The sequence below is a fragment of the Doryrhamphus excisus genome, chromosome 6 (genome assembly GCF_030265055.1).
Source record: "Doryrhamphus excisus isolate RoL2022-K1 chromosome 6, RoL_Dexc_1.0, whole genome shotgun sequence".
Taxonomy (NCBI): Eukaryota; Metazoa; Chordata; class Actinopteri; order Syngnathiformes; family Syngnathidae; genus Doryrhamphus; species Doryrhamphus excisus.
Window position 1 is genome coordinate 20,214,047 of NC_080471.1, and position 22,488 is coordinate 20,236,534.

The following is a 22,488-nucleotide window of genomic DNA, read 5'->3' on the forward strand; positions in this document are numbered from 1 at the left end:
TCCCCGTGCATGCGTGGGTTTTCTCTGGGGAGAATTTTCCTCCCAAATGTTCCTCCCACATTCCAAAACATTCATTAATTCATTTTCTACCGCTTATCCTCACGAGGGTTGCGGGGGTGCTGGAGCCTATCCCAGCTGTCTTCAGGCGAAAGGCGGGGTACACCCTGGACTAGTCGCCAGCCAATCACAGGGCACATATAGACAAACAACCATTCACACTCACATTCATACCTATGGACAATTTGGAGTCGCTAATTAACCTAGCATGTTTTTGGAATGTGGGAGGAAACCGGAGTACCCGGAGAAAACCCACGCATGCAAACTCCACACAGAGATGGCCGAGGGTGGAATTGAACCCTTGTCTCCTAGCTGTGAGGTCTCCGCGCTAACCACACGACCGCCGTGCAACTCCCATTCCAAAAACATGCTAGTTTATTTAGCAACTCCTAATTGTCCATAGGTATGAATGTGAGTGCGAATGGTTGTTTGTCTATATGTGCCCTGTGATTGGCTGGCGACCGGTCCAGTGTGTACGCCTGAAGACAGCTGGGATAAGCTCCAGCACCCACACGACCCTTCTGAGGATAAGCGGTAGAAAATGAATGAAAGTTTTGCTTGAAATTTTTATTAAAAGCTGATTTTTTAACGTACTTATGAACAGTATGTTCAGTACAGTACAATGATCTTTCTGACGAAAGATGAGAGTGTAATCTACTTATTTAATATCCAGTCTTTCTACAGCACCCTTTTTTTTTTATCAATTAAGAAGAATGGCTGCATTCCGTTGAGCAGTAAAACGTATGTTATGCCATCTGTCGTCACCCGTCTTAAACAGACTTAAGTGTATAACACAAGTGATACTCATAAAGAGTATTGTGTGGCACCAGAGCATAATAGTGTCAATAAATCATGTTTTATTATTCGGTTCTCTTTTCCCACAAGCAGTCGTGTGACAGAACACTATCAAAGAACAGAACATTAACTTCTAAAAGCAATATGTCACTTATGTTGAACTATGAATGACAATTTATTTCATACCGAAGCATGACGTTGCTGTCTAGCAGTGATAAAGGAATCACAGGGAAAGGGGAGAGGGAACAAGGAAGTGAAGATGCGAAGAAAATTGCATTGGCTTGCTGTTAAAATACACTAACGTGACCTTTGATCCCAGCTTCCTCTGGTGTTTTCAGCAAAATATCCATAAAATCCATAAGGTCCTTTAACAGCAATCACGGAAAACGTAAAGATTAGTTTACAAATGTGACAGATGTGCACTTAAAAGAAACTAAAAGTGATTTGATCTATGATCTCAATTGGTCGGTCATGTTGTCTGTGATTGACTTATTGACTGATAACACAACAAAATATAAGACGCTGTTCTATGGTAAACTATATATAACGTGGGTGTGTTGTGATCCCTGAAAGGCAACACGATAAAAGTGACAATATTTTATTTACAACATGACAGCACAAGGATTCGCTGTTTGATTGCTTTCGGCCCCCAAGCTTGACAACGATTCGTCGAAAGTTATTGATAACCCTTTTCCCTTGGGGGAAAATAATATATATTTTCTTTGACACTGTCTCTCTTTGAATTACTCACTCCAGGAAATGTGTTCAGCCCTTGACCCTCTCTCGCTGACTCGTTCATAGAAGACAGTGTGAGTTTGAAATGAGTCCGTCCGTTGACAATGACATAGTGATCCAATTTTACAACACCAGTCCCGCTACAGGGAATAATTTATAGCTAGTCCTAAATACAGTTCCGTAACTCAGTAAATAGACGGACGTTTTCTTCATTATGTGTCTAAACTCCAAATGGGTTGACCACAAAGACGGTCAACCGGGCAGTTCATCATCCTCCCAGGGTCCAAACATCCGTCACCTATCAGGGAAGGGTTTAGCTGAGCTTAAGCTCTGAGATGGCATCGCACTTAAGTCCAACTTCTACCAAAGTTCCTGGTAACAAACGGTTGGTAACCGTGGGTAATCAATTTTGAGGCTAGGCAACCTCAGTTCATTCAATAGCCACGTTTACATGGACCCAAATATTCCAATTCCATTTGGGTTATTTGCTCAAACGGAAATAATCTAACCTTTGTATACACCTCATTCCGAAAGAAAAGTGCCAATCAAAAAATAAACATGAACAGAAAAGGTGTCCAGCGTTTATGTAACATAAACAGTTTATTCATTTATAAATCGCTCCGGAGTATAAGTTGCAGGAACAGCCAACCTATGAAAAAAGCGCGACTTATAGTCCGGAAAATACGGTAACCTAGCCTATCCCAGCTGTCTTCAGGCGAGAGGCCGGGTACACCCTGGACTGGTCGCCAGCCAATCACAGGGCACATATAGACAAACAACCATTCACACTCACATTCATACCTATGGACAATTTGGAGTCGCTAATTAACCGAGCATGTTTTTGGACTGTGGGAGGAAAATTTGGGAGGAAAATTCTCCCCAGAGAAAACCCACGCATGCACGGGGAGAACATGCAAACTCCACACAGAGATGGCCGAGGGTGGAATTGAACTCGGGTCTCCTAGCTGTGAGGCCTTTGAAGCATTTTTAGGTTGTTAGCAGTTGTTGCATAACCCTTGTAATATTGAGCTGAACTGAACTACTGCAGGCTTGTTTTGCGTCTCTTGTTGATAAAAGTCGTTTTTTGCTTCACCCAATCTGCTCACACGATTATATAATGAACATAGAAAGTGTGAGAACGAGAATAAAACAAGTTAAATGATCCCCCAGAGTGTCCATATTGAGCGACTGATCGCTGTAGTGTATTTGTGTGCAACGGCCGAATCCATCTCTCCACTGTGTTTACAAATCACATGCATTTCATTGATCTCTACACCATGTACAGTCTACAACAGAGGTCTCAAACACGTGGCCCACGGGCCAAATGTGGCCCACAGGACACTAGTTTGAGGCCCCCGCCTTGATATGAAAGTTTAATGTTAGTGCGGCCCGCGCAAGTTTGATATAGATGCTGTATGGTATCATGTACCCAGAAAAAATTATTACCTTTGATTAATGTTCATGTTAAAGGTTAAATAACTGTTAATAGTTATCCTCCCTATCCGTGTGGAAGTGGTAAGTTTTTGGCTATTTAAGTTTAAAGGAAATAACTTGAAGGCTACCGTTTAGGTCGCTAGCTCTCTAGTTTGCGAGTTAGCATGTGTCTCAAGACCCTGCAGTTGCGCAATATGTTGTAAATAAAAAGAGTATAAATGTGACTATAGTCGTGTTTTGTCATGTCTACAGGGCTCTAATAATGCTTTGTTCATTTTAATCTGAAAAAATAATTTGTCTACCCATCAACTATATGTGGTTTCTTAAGTTTTTATTATTTGCTGTTTTATTATTATTATTATATTTATTTATTTATTACTGATTGATTGATTTTCTTTATTCTTGATTTGTTTATTTATTTTTCATCTTATTTTGTGTAGAAAAATAAAAAGTAATATATTTGAGAACAGTGGAATGTTTTATCAGAGCTTTTATTGTTGAAAATTGGAACCAAAGCGAAGTTTTTTAAAAAAAAATGTTTTTAATAAATGCGTTTTTTCGGGGTTTTTTTTGGAAAAACTGATGTGGCCCAGTCTCACCTAGACCCGAGCTCCAGTGGCCCCCAAGTAAATTGAGTTTGAGACCCCTGGTCTACAATGTATGTCCATACTGTTGGTGCATATGTAAATATGGGAATTACTTTACAATGAACAAAAATCCACAGTACAGCATTTTTTCCTTGATGGAGCCTAACAGACGAAACACTGCACTCCAGGCACGTATACATCTGTTAGAGCTCGCTAGTGTAATCAACTGAAGCGTCTACAAAGGAGTTGTATTTCACCGTTACACAGATGGCAAAACCCAGTACGCATGCAATGATGTTGAACAAAAGTACTTTAGGTGTTGTACTTTAAATGTAAGATTCAAAGTATCTCTCAAAAACATGGTAAAAAGATAGCAGTTACATAGAGTACTATACTCCTTATTTTTGTTGAATGTTGTTTATAGTTCAGGCTGCACGGTGGTCGAGTGGTTAGCATGTAGACCTCACAGCTTGGAGACCTGAGTTCAATCCCACTCTCGACCATTTCTGTGTGGAGTTTGCATGTTCTCTCCGTGCATGCGTGGAATTTTTCCGGGGTTTCCTCCCACATTCCATAAACATGCTAGGTTAATTAGCGACTCCAAATTGTCCATAGGTATGAATGTGAGTGTGAATGGTTGTTTGTCTATATGTGCCCTGTGATTGGCTGGCCACCAGTCCAGGGTGTAATCCGCCTCTCGCTCAAAGACAGGCACTATACTCCTTATTTTTGATGAATGTTGTTTATAGTTCAGGCTGCACGGTGGTCGAGTGGTTAGCGCATAGACCTCACAGCTAGGAGACCCGAGTTCAATCCACCCTCGGCCATCTCTGTGTGGAGTTTGCATGTTCTCCCCGTGCATGCGTGGGTTTTCTCCAGGTACTCCAGTTTCCTCCCACATTCCAAAAACATGCTAGGTTAATTAGCGACTCCAAATTGTCCATAGGTATGAATGTGAGTGTGAATGGTTGTTTGTCTATATGTGCCCTAGAGCAAATATGCAAGTATTTTTTCCATGTTTATTTTGTAAGCCAGTTCCAACTGCATTTTAATTTAATTTTAATTTTTGCTGTCAAGTACATTTACTTAATATATGTGTGCCTTTTTGCATAAGTTATCATATGCTGAAGTGCGACAGGCTTTCAATGCCACACCTATCCCTGAAATAATTTTAGTGTTGTTTTATTCATTGGTTGCTATGGGAACTATGGAGGCACTTTCCATTTAGTTATAGCCCTACATAGCAATAATTCCACATGAATTGTATGTGGCACACAATCATTGTAGTTTACAGTCAGACTATATGAAAAGACACGCTATGATGTCATGTAATAAATATTAATATTCCGTGTTTATGTACAGTACTGGTGTATGTCTGTGTATTTACAGGATAGTCACACGTTGGTAATGGTAATGGTTTTATTTCATTTGAACATGCATCAGATTACAATTGAATGCATCGCATAATCAGTTCACAGTTCCACATGTCCAAAAGGAGTAGGAAGAAGCAAAGCTTATTAAATCCTACCCCTCCATTTGGTACTTTTACAATCAGTAACTGTTACATTTGTTCACTTCCTGCTTTCCTAATATAGTTGAAGTTTTAATTTGTATTTTTTTTTAATTATTTTTATTGATTTATTTTTATTTGTGCAGTCCTGCTCACATGCTTGCAGCTTTAAATACATTTTATAGTACTTTTTTACTGTATATACAGATCTACAGTAGATAACATGACAACTACTATACATAACTATAACCCTTATAAAAAAAACCATCCCATATTATTGCATGCCTTGCTTTGCGGAAAAAGGAAGTCACCTTGTCACTCTTCTACATTAACGATTTCATCTCTGATGTCAACCTGGCATCATTCTTTTCCAGGGTATTCTTGACTTTAAGCAGCTCCTCCATTTTGGTTCTCTCTTTTCCAGGTCTTCCTTAATTTGACCCTGGAAGAGTACAACAGTACAAATACAAAAATTCATTCTTTTTTTTTTATGCTGCTTAATCCTCATGAGGGTGGCGGGGGTATGCTGGAGCCTATCACAGCTGAATTTGGGCAATGGTAATGGTTTTATTTCATTTGAACATGCATCAGATTACAATTGAATGCATCACATAATCAGTTCACAGTTCCACATGTCCAAAAGGAGTAGGAAGAAGCAAAGCTTATTAAATCCTACCCCTCCATCTGGTACTTTTACAATCAGTAACTGTTACATTTGTTCACTTCCTGCTTTCCAAATATAGTTTAATGTTTTTTTTTTGTTTTTTTTAATTTTTTTTAATTTTTTGTCCCGTATCGAAGTACAAAGTGATATGACCATACAATGACATAATGGGTACCATAGTAACTGTCAATAGTATCTGAAACATTGAAATACATCTCTCTCAAATAGAGTCTCTCAAGCCAAATATAAAAAGTATGCTACTCTTAATTCTCACAGTGACTGAATATAAATATTATATTATATAAAAAAATATATATTTTAACATTAAGCTGCTGGTGGGAACACAATAAAAGTTAAATTAGGTAAATATGGAATAACTTAAATTACGATTTAAATGAGGACACATTCCTGACACATGTATTTTTAAAGTCCATCAAAAATGACCACTGGGTTTTTGTGTCCAGTGTTTCCATGGTGACAGAATCTGCTTTAATTGATGAGTTTCTGTACGTGGGGGCGGTGGAACTTAGCTGCTAATTGACTGGCTGTTAAAGCCTTTAATGAAGAGTGGGCAGTCAGCACTCCAATTAGCTGTGGGAGAGCCATCAGGGGAAAGATAGCGGATGGGTGCTCAGGAGAGAGTGTGAAGTGGGGGTGAGAGTGGGTGATGAGTGCAAAGAAATACAAGCACACTGCAGTCAAAAGTGGGGATGCATGATAAATGATGTTTTTTCACTTCATTTGGGTACGTGTCATTACTGAAATGCTGGAAATGAGTTCCTGGTTCTCTTTTGCATACAACAACACAGTAAAGTTTATAACTACGTTTTTTTAGCGTGTGCTCACACTCATAATTTTTGAGTGTGAACGCAGCCCAGGACCAAAAGTATGGATCCAAACAGAGGGACCACCTGACAGATGACGGACTCCAATGTGACTGAATTACAACAATTCTGCAAAGACCAAAAACCAAATACAGCGCTGCAAGAGACTCATTGCAAGTTACCTCAAATCCTTGATTGCAGTTGTTGCAATATGGATTTTAGTTTTCCGCGCTATATGAAAATATGAACTATGGAAACGAACCACTGGATGTGATGTCACCAAATGCAAGCCAAATGCTGGAGCCTATCCCAGTTGTCTTCGGGCGAGCCAGCCAATCACAGGGCACATAAAGACAAACAACCATTCACACTCACATTCATACCTATGGACAATTTGGAGTCGCTAATTAACCTAGCATGTTTTTGGAATGTGGGAGGAAACCGGAGTACCCGGAGAAGGACGGGGAGATTATGCAAACTCCACACAGAGATGGCCGAGGGTGGGGTTGAACTCCGGTCTCCTAGCCGTGACGTCTGTGCGCTAACCACTCAACCGCCGTGCAGCCCCAGCAATATTCAAACCAAACTGCACTAAAGTAACAAATGGTGGATGTTACTTTGTGAAGTGATTCTATTAAACTGCATACATCAAGTTGTAGTACCAGTCCCGGAGTTGAGATCTCCACCAAACTCTCTCCAGTATTAATCTCTGCTTGACTAAATTAATATCCGCTTTGATAGTGCTCCATCAAAAGCAGTAAATAATACTACCCATAACTCCCTACTGCTTTAATGCTCAGAGCTAATTTCAATTTGACATCAAGATTTAAATTTAATCGGCCATACTTAATAGTAGGAGAACATTGATTAACTTCCTGAAATGCCTTTCATAACTCCACTCCAGAAGCACAAGTTATGGTATGCTAATATTCATACTTGATCATGTGTTTACATTCATTCATTCATTTTCTACTGTTTATCAACATGAGCGTCACAGGGTTGGGGGGCTGGAGCCTATCCCAGCTGTTTTCGGGCAAGAGGCGAGTACACTCTGGACTGGTTTCCAGCCAATCACAGGGCACATATAGACAAACAACCATTCACACTCACATTCATACCTATGGACAATTTGGAGTCGCTAATTAACCTAGCATGTTTTTGGAATGTGGGAGGAAATCGGAGTACCCGGAGAAAACCCACGCATGCACGGGGAGAACATGCAAACTTCACACAGAGATGGCCGTGGAATTGAACTTGGGTCTTCTAGCTGTGAGGCCTGCGTGCTAACCACTCGCCCAATGTGCAGCCACATGTGTTTACATTCATTCATTCATTTTCTACCGCTTTTCCTCACAAGAGGGGTGCTGGAGCCTATCCCAGCTGTCTTCAGGCGACAGGCGAGTACACCCTGGACTGGTGGCCAGCCAATCACAGGGCACATATAGACAAACAACCATTCACACTCACATTCATACCTATGGACAATTTGCAGTCGCTAATTAACCTAGCATGTTTTTTTTTGGAATGTGGGAGGAAACCCACACATGCACCGTGGAATTGAACCCTGGTCTTCTAGCTGTGAGGCCTGTGTGCTAACCACTCGTCCACCGTGCAGCCCCATGTGTTTACAATTACTCCTAAATACAGTATATATGTATGTATTTTGCGGTGAATATGAAGCTATGACCGGAAAGATGCTAGTCTACTTTCTGCCGACTGTCAAAGTGGCCCCGCCCTCCCAGTGTGTAGAATTAAGCTGTCACAAATAGATTTACATGATATTCATAAAGGGGCTGTTTATTCTTCAATAAATTGCGGTTGAAGTTGAGTTAAAATGCAAGTCTGCAATTTACCTCAGAAGCTGAAGGCAATAATCTATAAATAAGTGATGGGCTGTAAAGTGTATTCATATGGGTTTTTTTATGTGTATATGTGTCTTGCAGGTGCTGTGGAGGTTAGGAAAGAGGGACTTGATGCTCAAATAAATCGTCTGGCTGAACTCATCGGACGACTGGAGAATAAAGTAAGAACCCACCCAAACATTCACCCATGTGTGTGTGTGTGTGTGTGTGTGTGTGTCAGCCCTCATCTAGTGAATGATGCTCTTTATGCTTCAAGACCCGGCAATACAAAAATAATATTTCTTTTTTTACCATTCTTTGTGACATCTCTAATTTAAGGTAAAATAAAAATAAATTAATCAGATCATTTTTTTAAATCATTTTCAAATGATTAAGGCTGGATTCTGGGTTGAGCTATAAAAGAGAAAAAGAGAGCACTGTTTGGTCCAGTGAAGAAAATGTTAAGCCTAATGGATCTCCCGCAGACTCAGCTGTCTTTAAGAGAATGCTAGAGAAAGCTATGAATAACTAAGGTCAATATCCAGCCCTGGGGGCAGGGATGCGGAAAATGATCCCTTTTGAAAACACTAATCAATTTTACCAGTAGGACAATAAATAATAATACAAATAATATATACAAGGTTTTGGACTTTTGTCTTTCATTATTCATTTTCTACCGCTTATCCTCACGAGGGTCGCAGGGGGGTGCTGGAGCCTATCCCAGCTGTCTTCGGGTGAGAGGCGGGGTACACCCTGGACTGGTCGCCAGCCAATCACAGGGCACATACGTATAGACAAACAACCATTCATACTCATATTCATACCTATGGACAATTTGGAGTCGCTAATTAACCTAGCATGTTTTGGGAATGTGGTACAGGGAGAACATGCAAACTCCACACAGAGATGTCCAAGGGTGGAATCGAACTTGGGTCTCCTAGCTGTGTGCTAACCACTCACCCACCGTTCAGGCTTGGACTTTTGAACTAAATTTGACAGCATCATCGTGATAACCAACATCATACCCTGGGGCCGTCTCCCGGCTGGGCATGCCCAGAAAACCGAGACTACATCCGGACTACATGCACCGCAACTGGCTCCTCTCGATATGAAGTAGCAGCGGCTCTACTCTGAGCTCCTCCGAGTCCAGCCACTCTACGGAGGAATGTCATTCCCAATCCTAAGGGAGCAATCCAATTCTTTCCCAACTGAGAGTCATGACCTCAGATTTGGAGGTGCTGAGTCTCATCCCTGAAGCTTCACACTCAAACTGCAAACTGTCCCAGTATAAACCCAATGAGGCCATGAGGACCACATCATCTGCAAGTACCAGAGATGAGCTCCTCAGGCCTACAGGGGAGCACTCATTAATTAACTCACTAATTTGGTATACAATCGTACCTCGCTCAATTTTTCTGTAATAGCTACTGACTACTATGAATGTAAAATCCAATTTCCCATAAATGTCACATTGCAGAGATGTGTTAAATTTGTGGGAAATCAGGAGGGTTGCATTTTTGTAGCACAAATGTTCAGGTTTGGGTTATTTCTCCACAAGGTTAAGGAGTGTAAGAATGTTACGTACGTCTTAGAATTCTTATGTACAGCCAGGAGTACACTGTTGACAGTAAGTGCATCTTCAACCTGATTTCAAGTCGCTGATTGGCCGCTCTTTTGGATGAAGATCGGTCAAGATTTGCAGTGACAATGATCTTACATTTGAAGTGGAGTTTTCCTCCACTTTGAAACGTTCACTACATCTGTGCAAAGTGCATCAACAGCCACCAACCCAACATACAGTATATAGTAATAATAAATATATAATCAACAGGGTTCGATTCCACCCTCGGCCATCTCTGTGTGGAGTTTGCATGTTCTCCCCGTGCGTGCGTGGGTTTTCTCCAGGTACTCTGGTTTCCTCCCACATTCCAAAAATATGCTAGGTTAATTAGCGACTCCAAATTGTCCATAGGTATGAATGTGAGTGTGAATGGTTGTTTGTCTATATGTGCCCTGTGATTGGCTGGCGACCAGTCCAGGGTGTACCCCGCCTCTTGCCTGAAGACAGCTGGGATAGGCTCCAGCACCCCCGCGGCCCTTGTGAGGAAAAAGCGGTAGAAAATGAATGAATGAATGAATAATCAACATGCATTGGGGGAGCAAGAAGTAATTACTTGGTATAGGATTGCCTTGCAGGCTGTTATAATCCATGTACAGTTACTGTATATCAATCTTCACTATGCCACTTGCATGCTGTTCATCTTATTTGAATAGCTAGCACTTGGACAAATGCTACATACATAATTGTTGGTAATTAGGCCTCAAGAGCCCCTTTGTTGCCTGCAGGCAACATACAGTATAGTACAGTACAGTAGAATCCTCCCAATGGGAATAGATTTGTGCCTGTACCAAAGGATGATCTTGCGTCATCTTTGTTACTTCAACTCCATTGAGGCACCTGGAAGTGATATTTTTATTATTTTTTTTTATGTGATGAAAGGAAACCGGGTGAAAAATCCATCTACTAAACGCACGCAGCGCTTTGCATTTGAGTCCAACTGCGACCTAACCGTGTGATATCATATTCCAATCATTCATCATCATCATCTGTGTGTGTGTGTGTGTATGTGAAACATACCCGCTAGTTTTCAGTGTGCGGTTATCAGTTGCTTAATTGGAAAGAACCTTCATTGCTTATTGTGATTTACTCCGCTAACTTTATATGACTCCCATGTGTTCAGTGTGGATTTTAAAACCTTCTTTATTATCTTAGTTGTAGCTAGCAGTGAGATGGAACTGCACTGCATGATGCCACAACATGTTACTCAATGTTACACGTAACAACAATTTAATTTAATTTAATTTAATTTAATTTAATTTAATTTAATTTAATTTAATTTAATTTAATTTAAGCAAAGCTTATTAAAGCTTATTAAATCTTACCCCTCCATCTGGTACTTTTACAATCAGTAACTGTTACATTTGTTCACTACCTGCTTTCTTAATTTAATTTAATTTAATTTAATTTAATTTAACCAAGCCACAGCAACATAGTTATTATTATTATAATTATTACAATTATAATTATTATCATTATTATTAACATTGTTACCTCGAAGAACTACTTTACTGCTGTAGTGACACCTTGCCACAGCTACAACTAATTTTATTGGAGGTTTTTTTTAGATGTTTTGTGAGTGACTGCGGATGAGTGAATGTGAGTGTGAATGGTTGTTTGTCTATATGCTGGGATAGGCTCCAGCACCCCGCGACCCTCGTGAGGAAAAAGCAGTAGAAAATGAATGAATGAATTTAATTTCATTTCATTTCATTTAACCAAGCCACAGCAACATAGTTATCATTATAATAATTATTAAAATTATAATTATTATCATTATCATTAACATTGTTACCTCGAAGAACTACTTTACTGCTGTAGTGACACCTTGCCACAGCTACAACTAATTTTATTGGAGTTTTTTTTAGATGTTTTGTTAGCGACTGCGGATGAGTGAATGTGAGTGTGAATGGTTGTTTGTCTATATGCTGGGATAGGCTCTAGCACCCCCGCGACACTTGTGAGGATAAGTGGTAGAATGATGATGATTATTATTATTATAACATTGAATAATGTTGTTACCTCGAAGAACTACTTTATTCGTGTAGTGACACCTTGCTACAGCTACAACTAATTTTATTGGAGGGTTTTTTTCAGATGTTTTGTTAGCGGCTTCACACCGGACGAGTGGTTAGCACGCAGGTCTCACAGCTAGGAGACCCGAGTTCAATTCCACTCTCGGCCATCTTTGTGTGGAGTTTACTTGTTCTCCCCGTGGGATTTTGCCGGGTACTCCGGTTTCCTCAAAAACATGCTAGGTTAATTGGTGACTCCAAATTGTCCATAGGTATGAATGTGAGTGTGAATGGTTGTTTGTCTATATGTGCCCTGTGATTGGCTGGCGAACCAGTCCAGGGTGTTCCCCGCCTCTCGCCCGAAGACAGCTGGGATAGGCTCCAGCACTCCCGTGACACTCGTGAGGATAAGTGGTAGAAAATGAATGAAAGAAATTGTAGGAAATTCCTTAGCTGCCTCTTTTAGCTGTTTTTATATCTTTAGAATGTACATAAAAGATACATGTTTATGCCTCACACAAAAATCATGGATGATGGGCAAAATGCTAAAAAAAAAAAATTTATTGACAATACGTTGTTGTGCTTCTCCTACAGACAGTCTGGTTCGATCTACATCAGAGGCTAACAGACACAGATGGCACCACCAGCGCAGTAAGTCGACTCTAAACAAATAAACGTACCAAACTTAATGCGCAGCCCCGAGGGTAGCATCAGTCAGTGCAGCCTTATGGAAGCGATGCCCGCTTATGTACCTCAGAAGCGTTGGTGACTCTGCAATGTAATTAGTGCAAAGCAGTGAGAGGTGAGAGAGGTCTCCCGTAAAGCCTCCGTGGTCCTGAAATAATTGAGGCTTTGGAAGTTTGCAAATGATTTCACAAGGAAATGTAATTCTTCTTTTTCTGTTGGCTAACCCTGAATAATTTATTCATGTTGGGTTTTCTTTGGAACGACGAATCAAGTCGAGTACAATCTTTTAATATCTGGCACTCACAGAGGAAATAACATATTTATTTCACTTGAAAAGCCACCGGCAGTGTGTGGGACTTTTGTTTTTTAGGTTTGAGGACAGTTGCCATAATACCAGTCATGATACCCGGTCACTAGTCAGCATTAATAGTCTCTTAAATACGATAAGGGTGCGATATAAGGATAAAAAATGAAAGCTATTTTTCTTTCTCCAGGAGACCACAGTAATAATCACCTATTGTACTTCAGCCCACTGTACTCACACCACTTATGGAACCCCATTAGCTGCTGGAAGCAGTGGGAGCCCTGAATAAATTGATTGGTTGTTCGCGAGCACAGATACATCTTAGCTATTACAAAAGAATGCTTACATTATTTTGAGTGGTAGAACCTAATTTGTTCTAATTAGTTGTAATTTGTCTTTAAAATGCAGCCCACATCACGGCTCTACCAAGAACGTTTACTTTAAACAAGGAATGCAGGGGATTTCCTGTAGGATTTTTTTTCAAGCTGTGGCGATGGGCTGCATGGTTAATTATTTTAACTATGCTTAGATTAAAATTAAAAGCAGTTGATGTTTGCTAAATACAAGGATGAAGAGTCTTGAACCAGTCATGATGTGCTATATATATCACTATATTGACACTTACTATGGTACCCATTATGTCATTGGATGGTCATATCACCTCCTACTTTGGTACGGGACTAAACTAAACTAAACTAAAATAAACAAAAATTAAATTAAATTAAATTAATCCGTAATATAATAATAATCAAATAAAATAATTAATTTAATTTAATTTAAGCAAAGCTTATTAAAGCTGATTAAATCCTACCCCTCCATCTGGTACTTTTACAATCAGTAACTGTTACATTTGTTCACTTCCTGCTTTCTAAATTTAATTTAATTTAATTTAATTTAGAAAGCAGGAAGTGAACAAACCACAGGTTTGGTCGGATTTATTACATCCTACCCCTCCATCTGGTAATTTTACAATCAGTAACTGTTACATTTGTTCACTTCCTGCTTTCTAAATTTACTTAATTAATTTAATTAAGTAAACAAACCACAGGAAGTGAACAAACCACAGGTTTTTACTTAATTTACTTAATTAATTTAATTAAACTTCCTGCTTTCTAAATTTACTTAATTAAATTAATTAAATTAAATTAATTAAGTAAATTTAGAAAGCAGGAAGTTTAATTAAATTAATTAAGTACTTACTTACTTAATTAATTAATAAAAAAATTAATTACTTAATTTAATTTAATTAATTTAATTAAGTAAATTTAGAAAGCAGGAAGTTTAATTAAATTAATTAAGTAAATTAAGTAAAAACCTGTGGTTTGTTCACTTCCTGCTTTCTAAATTAAATTAAATTAAATTTAGAAAGCAGGAAGTGAACAAATGTAACAGTTACCGATTGTAAAAGTACCAGATGGAGGGGTAGGATTTAATAAGCTTTGCTTCTTCCTACTCCTTTTGGACATGTGGAACTGTGAACTGATTATGTGATGCATTCAATTGTAATCTGATGCATGTTCAAATGAAACAAAACCATTACCATTACCGAATTCATGTGCACAACTTTGACACACAACGACTTGTATTGAAGCCAATCCAGAAGTATTATAATGATAACAAAAGACCAAAATTATTAAGTAGCACTTTGTGATTGATGTATCCCATGAACGCCCCCCCCCCCCCCCCCCCCCCAAAACCCCTAAAACCACAATCCCTCTTGTTCTAAGTTTGCTCCTAACACATTTAACCTGCTGGGTTCCTTGTTGACACATCTAACACACGCTATAAAATAATGTTATGTCCAAACTAGATATTATTTGGCCTTATTATTTGTTCACAATTACACTTCCAGTCCAGTGAAGAAAATGTCAACAAACTAAACAGTATCATACACAAATTCTGCTCCTTGCAAAGTACTAAAAGAAGGAAAAGAAATCCAATTAACGTGAAGTAGAAGACACAAAACCGCTCACATCTAAGCAGCACATTGGAATTGTTGCGTTGGAGTTGCCGAGGCGACCGGGGGGGCCACCCCTACAAGACCATGACGGGCATGAAACCAGTGAAGAGCCGGATTACCGTCGATGCATTTTACTCGTCTCGCGCTTGTAAGCGCATGGCTGTTAATGACGTCTGTCATTTCAAGTGCGGTAGAGCAAGCGTATTCGCTGTCTTTTGAGCCTCTGGAGGCGACCTCAGAGAAGAGAGAAGAAGCAATAAGAAGAAAATAAGCTGGCAGAATATTGAAAAGTGAGAATGCAACATGGATAAGTCGGCCAGTGAGGGAGATTATTGTGTAATAAGAAGGAGCTAATAGAAATGCGAAGAAAGAATGAGAAAGTGTTACGGTCAAGCTATCCAAAACAGATTATTTAACCATCGCCTCAGGTGTTTTTAATAGCATGAATTTGTACTTTTCATAAACAATATTTTCACCACTATTTTTGTCTAAATGAAACATAATCTGCATAATTAACTGCAGACAAGGCTCCTTAGCAACCAGCATCGACCTGCACTCATTTCTTATCCTGCACATTTGCAAGTGGTTAGCGCGTAGACCTCACAGCTAGGTGACCCGAGTTCAATTCCACCCTCGGCCATCTCTGTGTGGAGTTTGCATGTTCTCCCCGTGCATGCGTGGGTTTTCTCCGGGTACTCCGGTTTCCTCCCACATTCCAAAAACATGCTAGGTTAATTGGCGACTCCAAATTGTCCATAGGTATGAATGTGAGTGTGAATGGTTGTTTGTCTATATGTGCCCTGTGATTGGCTGGCCACCAGTCCAGGGTGTACCCCGCCATAACTGCTGCCATGGATGTTGTTGTAGCAAAATATAGCTAATAGTGCCTACGGCTCGAATAGACGCTTTGCAATTGCAGTGCATCATTCATTCAAACAAATACACAGCTTTCCTCAAATTGAGTCGATATACATCCATCCATTTTATATACCGCTTATCCTCACTAGGGCATGCGTGCTAACAACTCAGCTGGCGTACAGCCGCTAACAAAACATCTGAAAAAAAACGACAATAAAATTTGTTGTAGCTGTAGCAAGGTGTCACTACACCAGTAAAGTAGTTCTTCGAGGTAACAATGTGAATAATAATAATAATAATTAATTCATTCATTTTCTACCGCTTATCCTCACAAGGGTCGCAAGAGGGGTGCTGGAGCCTATCCCAGCTGTCTTCAGGCGAGAGGCAGGGTACACCCTGGACTGGTCGCCAGCCAATCACAGGGCACATATAGACAAACAACCATTCACACTCACATTCATACCTATGGACAATTTGGAGTCGCCAATTAACCTAGCATGTTTTTGGAATGTGGGAGGAAACCGGAGTACCCGGAGAAAACCCACGCATGCACCGGGAGAACATGCAAACTCCACATAGAGATGGCCGAGGGTGGAATTTGAACCCTGGTTTTCTTGCTGTGAGGTCTGCGCGCTAACCGTGCTAACCGCCGTGCAGCCCAAATTAAAACATGACAAGGGAAAAAAAATGTCTCATGGGTACTAAGCCTGGAATTATGATAAATGATTTAAACACATGATAAATGAAAATGTACTTTGGTTCCTTGGGTTTCCGCCCACAATCGACAGTGTGTGACTAATGTATGTGTGATTAAATGTGTGGTTAAATAAGATCTGAATATGTGTATTGTTAAAAATAAGCGTCACATGACTGTACATGTAGTCATCAAAGATTATGACAATTCTTATGACAAGTATGATGGATTATGATGGAAATGGTGATGACTTGTTGAATACCCTTGTGCCATAATTACAGTAGGTGGTTGAACAATGTAAATAATCGGTCATTCGAGTAGGCAACAAATAGTACTACGAATGATTGTAACAAGACCGTAATGACCACTGGTATGTAACAACTGTTATTGTTCCTAAGTTACAAACTGATTCAAAGGTGATCAATCTAACCTGAGCTGTAAATAATTAGTGTTAATTAATTAAAATGTGAGATAAAGATCAACAAAATCTACTGGAGTTGAGTCGATAAAGCAACCTTGACCAATGGATCAGTTGATAACCATCTTGACAATTGGTAGAAGGAAAGACTGGAGAAGAGATCTTAATGCTATAGCCAAACTGCTGACTAGCTAAGGAAAATAAAGTAAAACAAAGGATCCACTGTCAGAACTAAAAAAAAAAAAAGCTCAAGAGACTTAACCTTATTCACAGACGATGGGACAAGATGAGGGAACCCGAGTTCCTTAGAGAGTTTGCTCAACTCTATAGAGACCACTGTAAAGTAATGGAAGTAGAAGATAATTACATGACCGATCTACTCGAGATTGAGACAGCTGATGGAAAGGAAACCATATTGCTTGGAGAGAAGAAGAAATGAACACAAACTTCATAGAAACTGAGATTATTGCCCAGTCACACCATTTAGACAAACAACCATTCACACTCACATTCATACCTATGGACAATTTGGAGTCGCCAATTAACCTAGCATGTTTTTGGAATGTGGGAGGAAACCGGAGTACCCGGAGAAAACCCACGCATGCACGGGGGAGAACATTCAAACTCCACACAGAGATGGCTGAGGGTGGAATTGAACTCGGGTCTCCTAGCTGTGAGGCCTGCGTGCTAACCACTCGTCCGGTGTGAAGCCGCTAACAAAACATCTGAAAAAAAAACTGCAATAAAATTAGTTGTAGCTGTAGCAAGGTGTCACTACACCAGTAAAGTAGTTCTTCGAGGTAACAATGTTATTCAACGTTAATAATAATAATAATAATAATAATAATAATATTGATAATATTAATAATAGTATTATTAATATTCGAGGTAATAATGTTATTCAACATTAACAATAATCATAATCATAATAATAATAATAATAACAACAATAATAATTAATTCTTTAATTCATTCATTTTTTACCACTTATCCTCACAAGGGTCGCGGGGGTGCTGGAGCCTATCCCAGCATACAGACAAACAACCATTCACAGTCACATTCATAGCTGTGAGGCCTGCATGCTAACCACTTGTCCGACGTGCAGCTGATTTATAACATTTCTTTTTTAATAACCCTAGTATAAATTATTGGAACAAAAAACAATATGCGGGTAATCAATTATATTTCTCATTGTTTACTTTATTCGCTACTGGCTCTCGATGGGGCTACCTCAAAGATGGCACACAGTTCCTTCTCAATGTTATCATTTTGTACTACAGTAGTAAGCATGATATGAAAACCATTTTCCAGTCATCTGTATGTTATTATCATACAAAGAATGATATGCAAATTATACCTGAACTAATCAAAGGGCTTCTGGCTTTTTTCATTGGAATAATTGAGGGAGCACAAGATGGGAGTTATTAGGGAAAGGAAATTGATTAGTAAAACGAATGTTGAAGAAAATTAATGTGGAATATAATATGTCAAAGATATTTGGGGTAATGGCAGAATCAAGAGAATTCCGCACAAACGAGCAGGTGATTTTTTTTTTTTTATGGTAATGGTTTTATTTCATTTGAACATGCATCAGATTACAATTGAATGCATCACATAATCAGTTCACAGTTCCACATGTCCGAAGGGAGTAGGAAGAAGCAAAGCTTATTAAATCCTACCCCTTCATCCTGTACTTTTACAATCAGTCTGTTACATTTGTTCACTTCCTGCTTTCATAATATTGTTTAAGTTTTTTTTTTTTATTTTAGGTTTATTTTGGGTTTTTTTTTGTTAAATTATTTTATATTATTTAACAATTATTTAACAATTATATTAGGTGATGGGTTTTTGCGAAGTAGGGTAACAGTGAAGTAGGCATGAAGAAACAACACAATGGGGGGGAAGTGCATGGGAGACGAGAGGTTGGAGAGCAAAATGAAACGTGAGATGAAGACCTCTGTGTGAGTATGTCTTAGTTGCCATGGTGATGCTAGACTTATCCCCTCCCCAAGACGGACGCATTGTTCTGCTGCTTTCTCTGTACCCCCCCCACCCCCATCCCCAACCAATACATTAACACACACTAAATATTGTGTGAGAGCCTGCACGGAATGCTCACTTCACTATGCCCAACTGATTATTTCAATGATGCATTTTTATGCAATTGTATTTGCATTGAAAAATAACTGCAATAACTTCCGTTTGTTAGCCGTTTGGATTTATGATCAGAGATAAAAGCCACGTTTACATGGACCCAAATATTCCAATTCCATTCGGGTTATTTGCTAAAAAAATGTAACCTTTGTATATACCTCATTCCCAAAAAAAATTGCCAATCCGAATGAATATATAATCGGATTCACAGATTACTTTCCCCAATCCGATTGAGGTATCTTGTCATTCCGCTCAATCGGAAAGTTGTCAGACTGCGTTCTTCTTCGTGGTGTTTTTTCTTCTTCTGTTGTTTATTGGCGGTTGGCAAGCAGCTTTCGTGTGCATTAGCGCCATCTGTGGAACAGAATCTAAACCCTTCTATACGCCATTCACAAGTCCAGTTTTATTAAAAAAGAAAATACATATCTATATAAAACATGTGCCGAGATTAATTATAAAATATTAGCAAGATTGAACTTTATCTTTTCCTGTTCCCGGGTGCGTTCTTTTAGCGAATGCTGAGATATGACGTAACACGTAGCTTGAGACGTTCTTCGATTAAAAAAAAAATGGAGGCGAGCAATCGGCACTGGCATGCTGCGGAAAGTTTGTTTTTGATTCAAACTAAATTTCAAGACTGGACAAAGGAAAAACTGCCAATATGGAGTTATTCCAACAAGTAAAGAAAAACGCGAGGAAGTCGGTATCACGTGATGTTGGTGTTTACGTTTTACTGGGCATGCCCCATTGACTATTCTGGTTGATTATAGCGGCGCATGTAGACACGCGATTGGAATATTCCTTTCCATGTATACCATTACTTTCGGGAAAGATTCCATTCCATTCGGAAAAAGAAAAACTCCTCATGTAAACATTGGACTTTGGTTTAGATTTACATCCAAAAGACACATAATTGGAGATATTTTTATGAGGCATTGACAACATAAGGAAAAACATACACACAGTATAATAACTGCCTTTTAATAAGCACCAATGGTATTTTTGCATATTGAATATATTGTCATACAACTTGAGACCATTATGATGCAGATCTCTGAGGAATCCATCTTGGGTTTGGAATGCAAATACTTTTTTGAAGTTTGCCCTTGCCCTCAAAACTTAAAAGAGATTTTGCAAATATGACTTCTAGAATAAAATCATACCAAAATGGTAAGACAATACAAAGACATTTGGTGAGTAGTTCTTGAAGTGGACCAGTTCTGCAATGTCAGTATCAAACTTACCATAAGGGACCAACAAAAAATATCCTGGTGGCTTCATCGAACTACGACCTTCAACTCTCACTGGATCGGTTCGTAGACGAGGTGTCGTGAGAATCAGCACCTCCTAGTCCGAGTCCAAGGTTCTGACCAGGACAAGGACCAAGTGCTATCTCCGGAATGGGGAGTGTATAGGAGTTTTAAGTGTCTCTAGGCCTTGTTCACAAGTGAGGGAAGGATGGAACACAAGATGGACAGGTGGATTGATGCCGTGTCTCCAGTGATGCGGACTCTGCATTGGTTTGGGGCACTGAGCCGAAAGACAAAGCTCTCAATTTACCGGTTGATCAAAGTTCCTACCATCATGAGCTTTGGGTAGTGACCGAAAGGACATGATCCCGTGTACAAGCGTCCGAAATGAGTTTTCTCCGTAGAGTAGCTGGTCTCTCAGAGATAAGCACGGTCATCCTTGAGACACTTGAGGTAGAACTAATGCTCCTCAGGTGATGAGGTGGCTCAGGCAACTGGTCCGACTGGTAGCCCTCGGGAAAAACCCAGGACCTGGATGAAGAAGCTGAGGAGAGGGAGGTCTGAGTTTCTGCCCCTGCGACCCGACCTCGGATAAGAGGAAGAAGATAATTGACTGATTTGTAATTGGACCCTGAAGATAGTTATATTAAACTTCATGTCTTTATCTGTGGTCAGAGTGGCTGGATGATCAATGGACTGTAAGTGATTAGATTAACCATGTTGATGGCTAAAGTGGTCTTTCTAATTGACTTGTCCAGAAGCTTACCAAGCTTACTTATTGTGTGGAAATATGGGCTAATAACTATAAAAGCAATCTTCACTCGCTAAATGTACTGCAAAAAAAGGTCAGTAAGGATAATTCATAATGCCACCTACAGAGAACATACTAACTCCTTATTTCTAAAATCACAAATACTTCAACTTGCTGATTATAGTTAATCTTCAAACAGCTAAAATAATGCATAAGGCTAAAAATAAGCAATTAGCTAAAAATGTCATCTAATACTTCTCTACAAGAGAGGAGAAATATGATCTCAGGGAAGAACTACATTTGAAACACTTATATGCTAGGACTACGTTAAAAAGCCATAGCATTTCAGTATGTGGAATCAAACTATGGAATGGATTGAGTAAGACCCTCAAACAATGCACAACGATGAGCCAATTCAAGAAACAATACAAGTCATTGTATGGTCATATCACCTCGTACTTTGGTATGTGACAAAAAATTAAAAATTAAAAATTCATAATTGAAAAATATATATGATATATATTAAACTATATTAGGAAAGCAGGAAGTGAACAAATGTAACAGTTACTGATTGTAAAATTACCAGATGGAGGGGTAGGATTTAATAAGCTTTGCTTCTTCCTACTCCTTTTGGACGTGTGGAACTGTGAACTGATTATGTGATGCATTCAATTGTAATCTGATGCATGTTCAAATGAAATTAAACCATTACCATTACCATGTTTGGACAGACATACTGATGTTTATTGGAACTCAGCATCTGTAACAAATTTTACCTCATCTGGATCAGATTCTTCAATTCGGGGCCTGTGACATTTTTGGAGGGGGGGGGGGGTCTACTACTTGACTTGGCCAAATGTAAATTGCGGCAATTCAACTGATGTTGAATTTTTTATCAAGGGGTCTACTGTGGATCTATGATCATGTATAATATTTGCACACCACAGTTTAACCTTGTTTGACTTTGTAGAGCACAAAGGAGAAGCAATGCCTAATGAATATTTATTACTACACCCTACTACAGAACAATTATGAAAGATTATTGACAATATTGGCTATGGTATTTGCATTCAGAAACACTTCCAATTGACCGTATATGGTAGAACCTTTTAGGAATGGCTGAATCGGAGAAGTTTACTGTATTTGGTAATGGTAATGGTTTTATTTCATTTGAACATGCATCAGATTACAATTGAATGCATCACATAATCAGTTCACAGTTCCACATGTCCAAAAGGAGTAGGAAGAAGCAAAGCTTATTAAATCCTACCCCTCCATCTGGTACTTTTACAATCAGTAACTGTTACATTTGTTCACTTCCTGCTTTCCTAA

At 39.2% G+C, this 22,488-nt stretch overlaps 1 protein-coding gene across 1 annotated transcript in view; it reads left to right on the top strand.

The window, feature by feature from the left end:
- Positions 1 to 22,488, top strand: part of necab2 (N-terminal EF-hand calcium binding protein 2) — a 97,474-nt gene that overhangs the window by 62,635 nt on the left and 12,351 nt on the right. The window contains exons 8-9 of the mRNA XM_058075642.1: positions 8,550 to 8,629; positions 12,675 to 12,731. Coding sequence (XP_057931625.1) covers positions 8,550 to 8,629; positions 12,675 to 12,731 — 137 coding nt within the window. The remainder of the gene's footprint in view (positions 1 to 8,549; positions 8,630 to 12,674; positions 12,732 to 22,488) is intronic.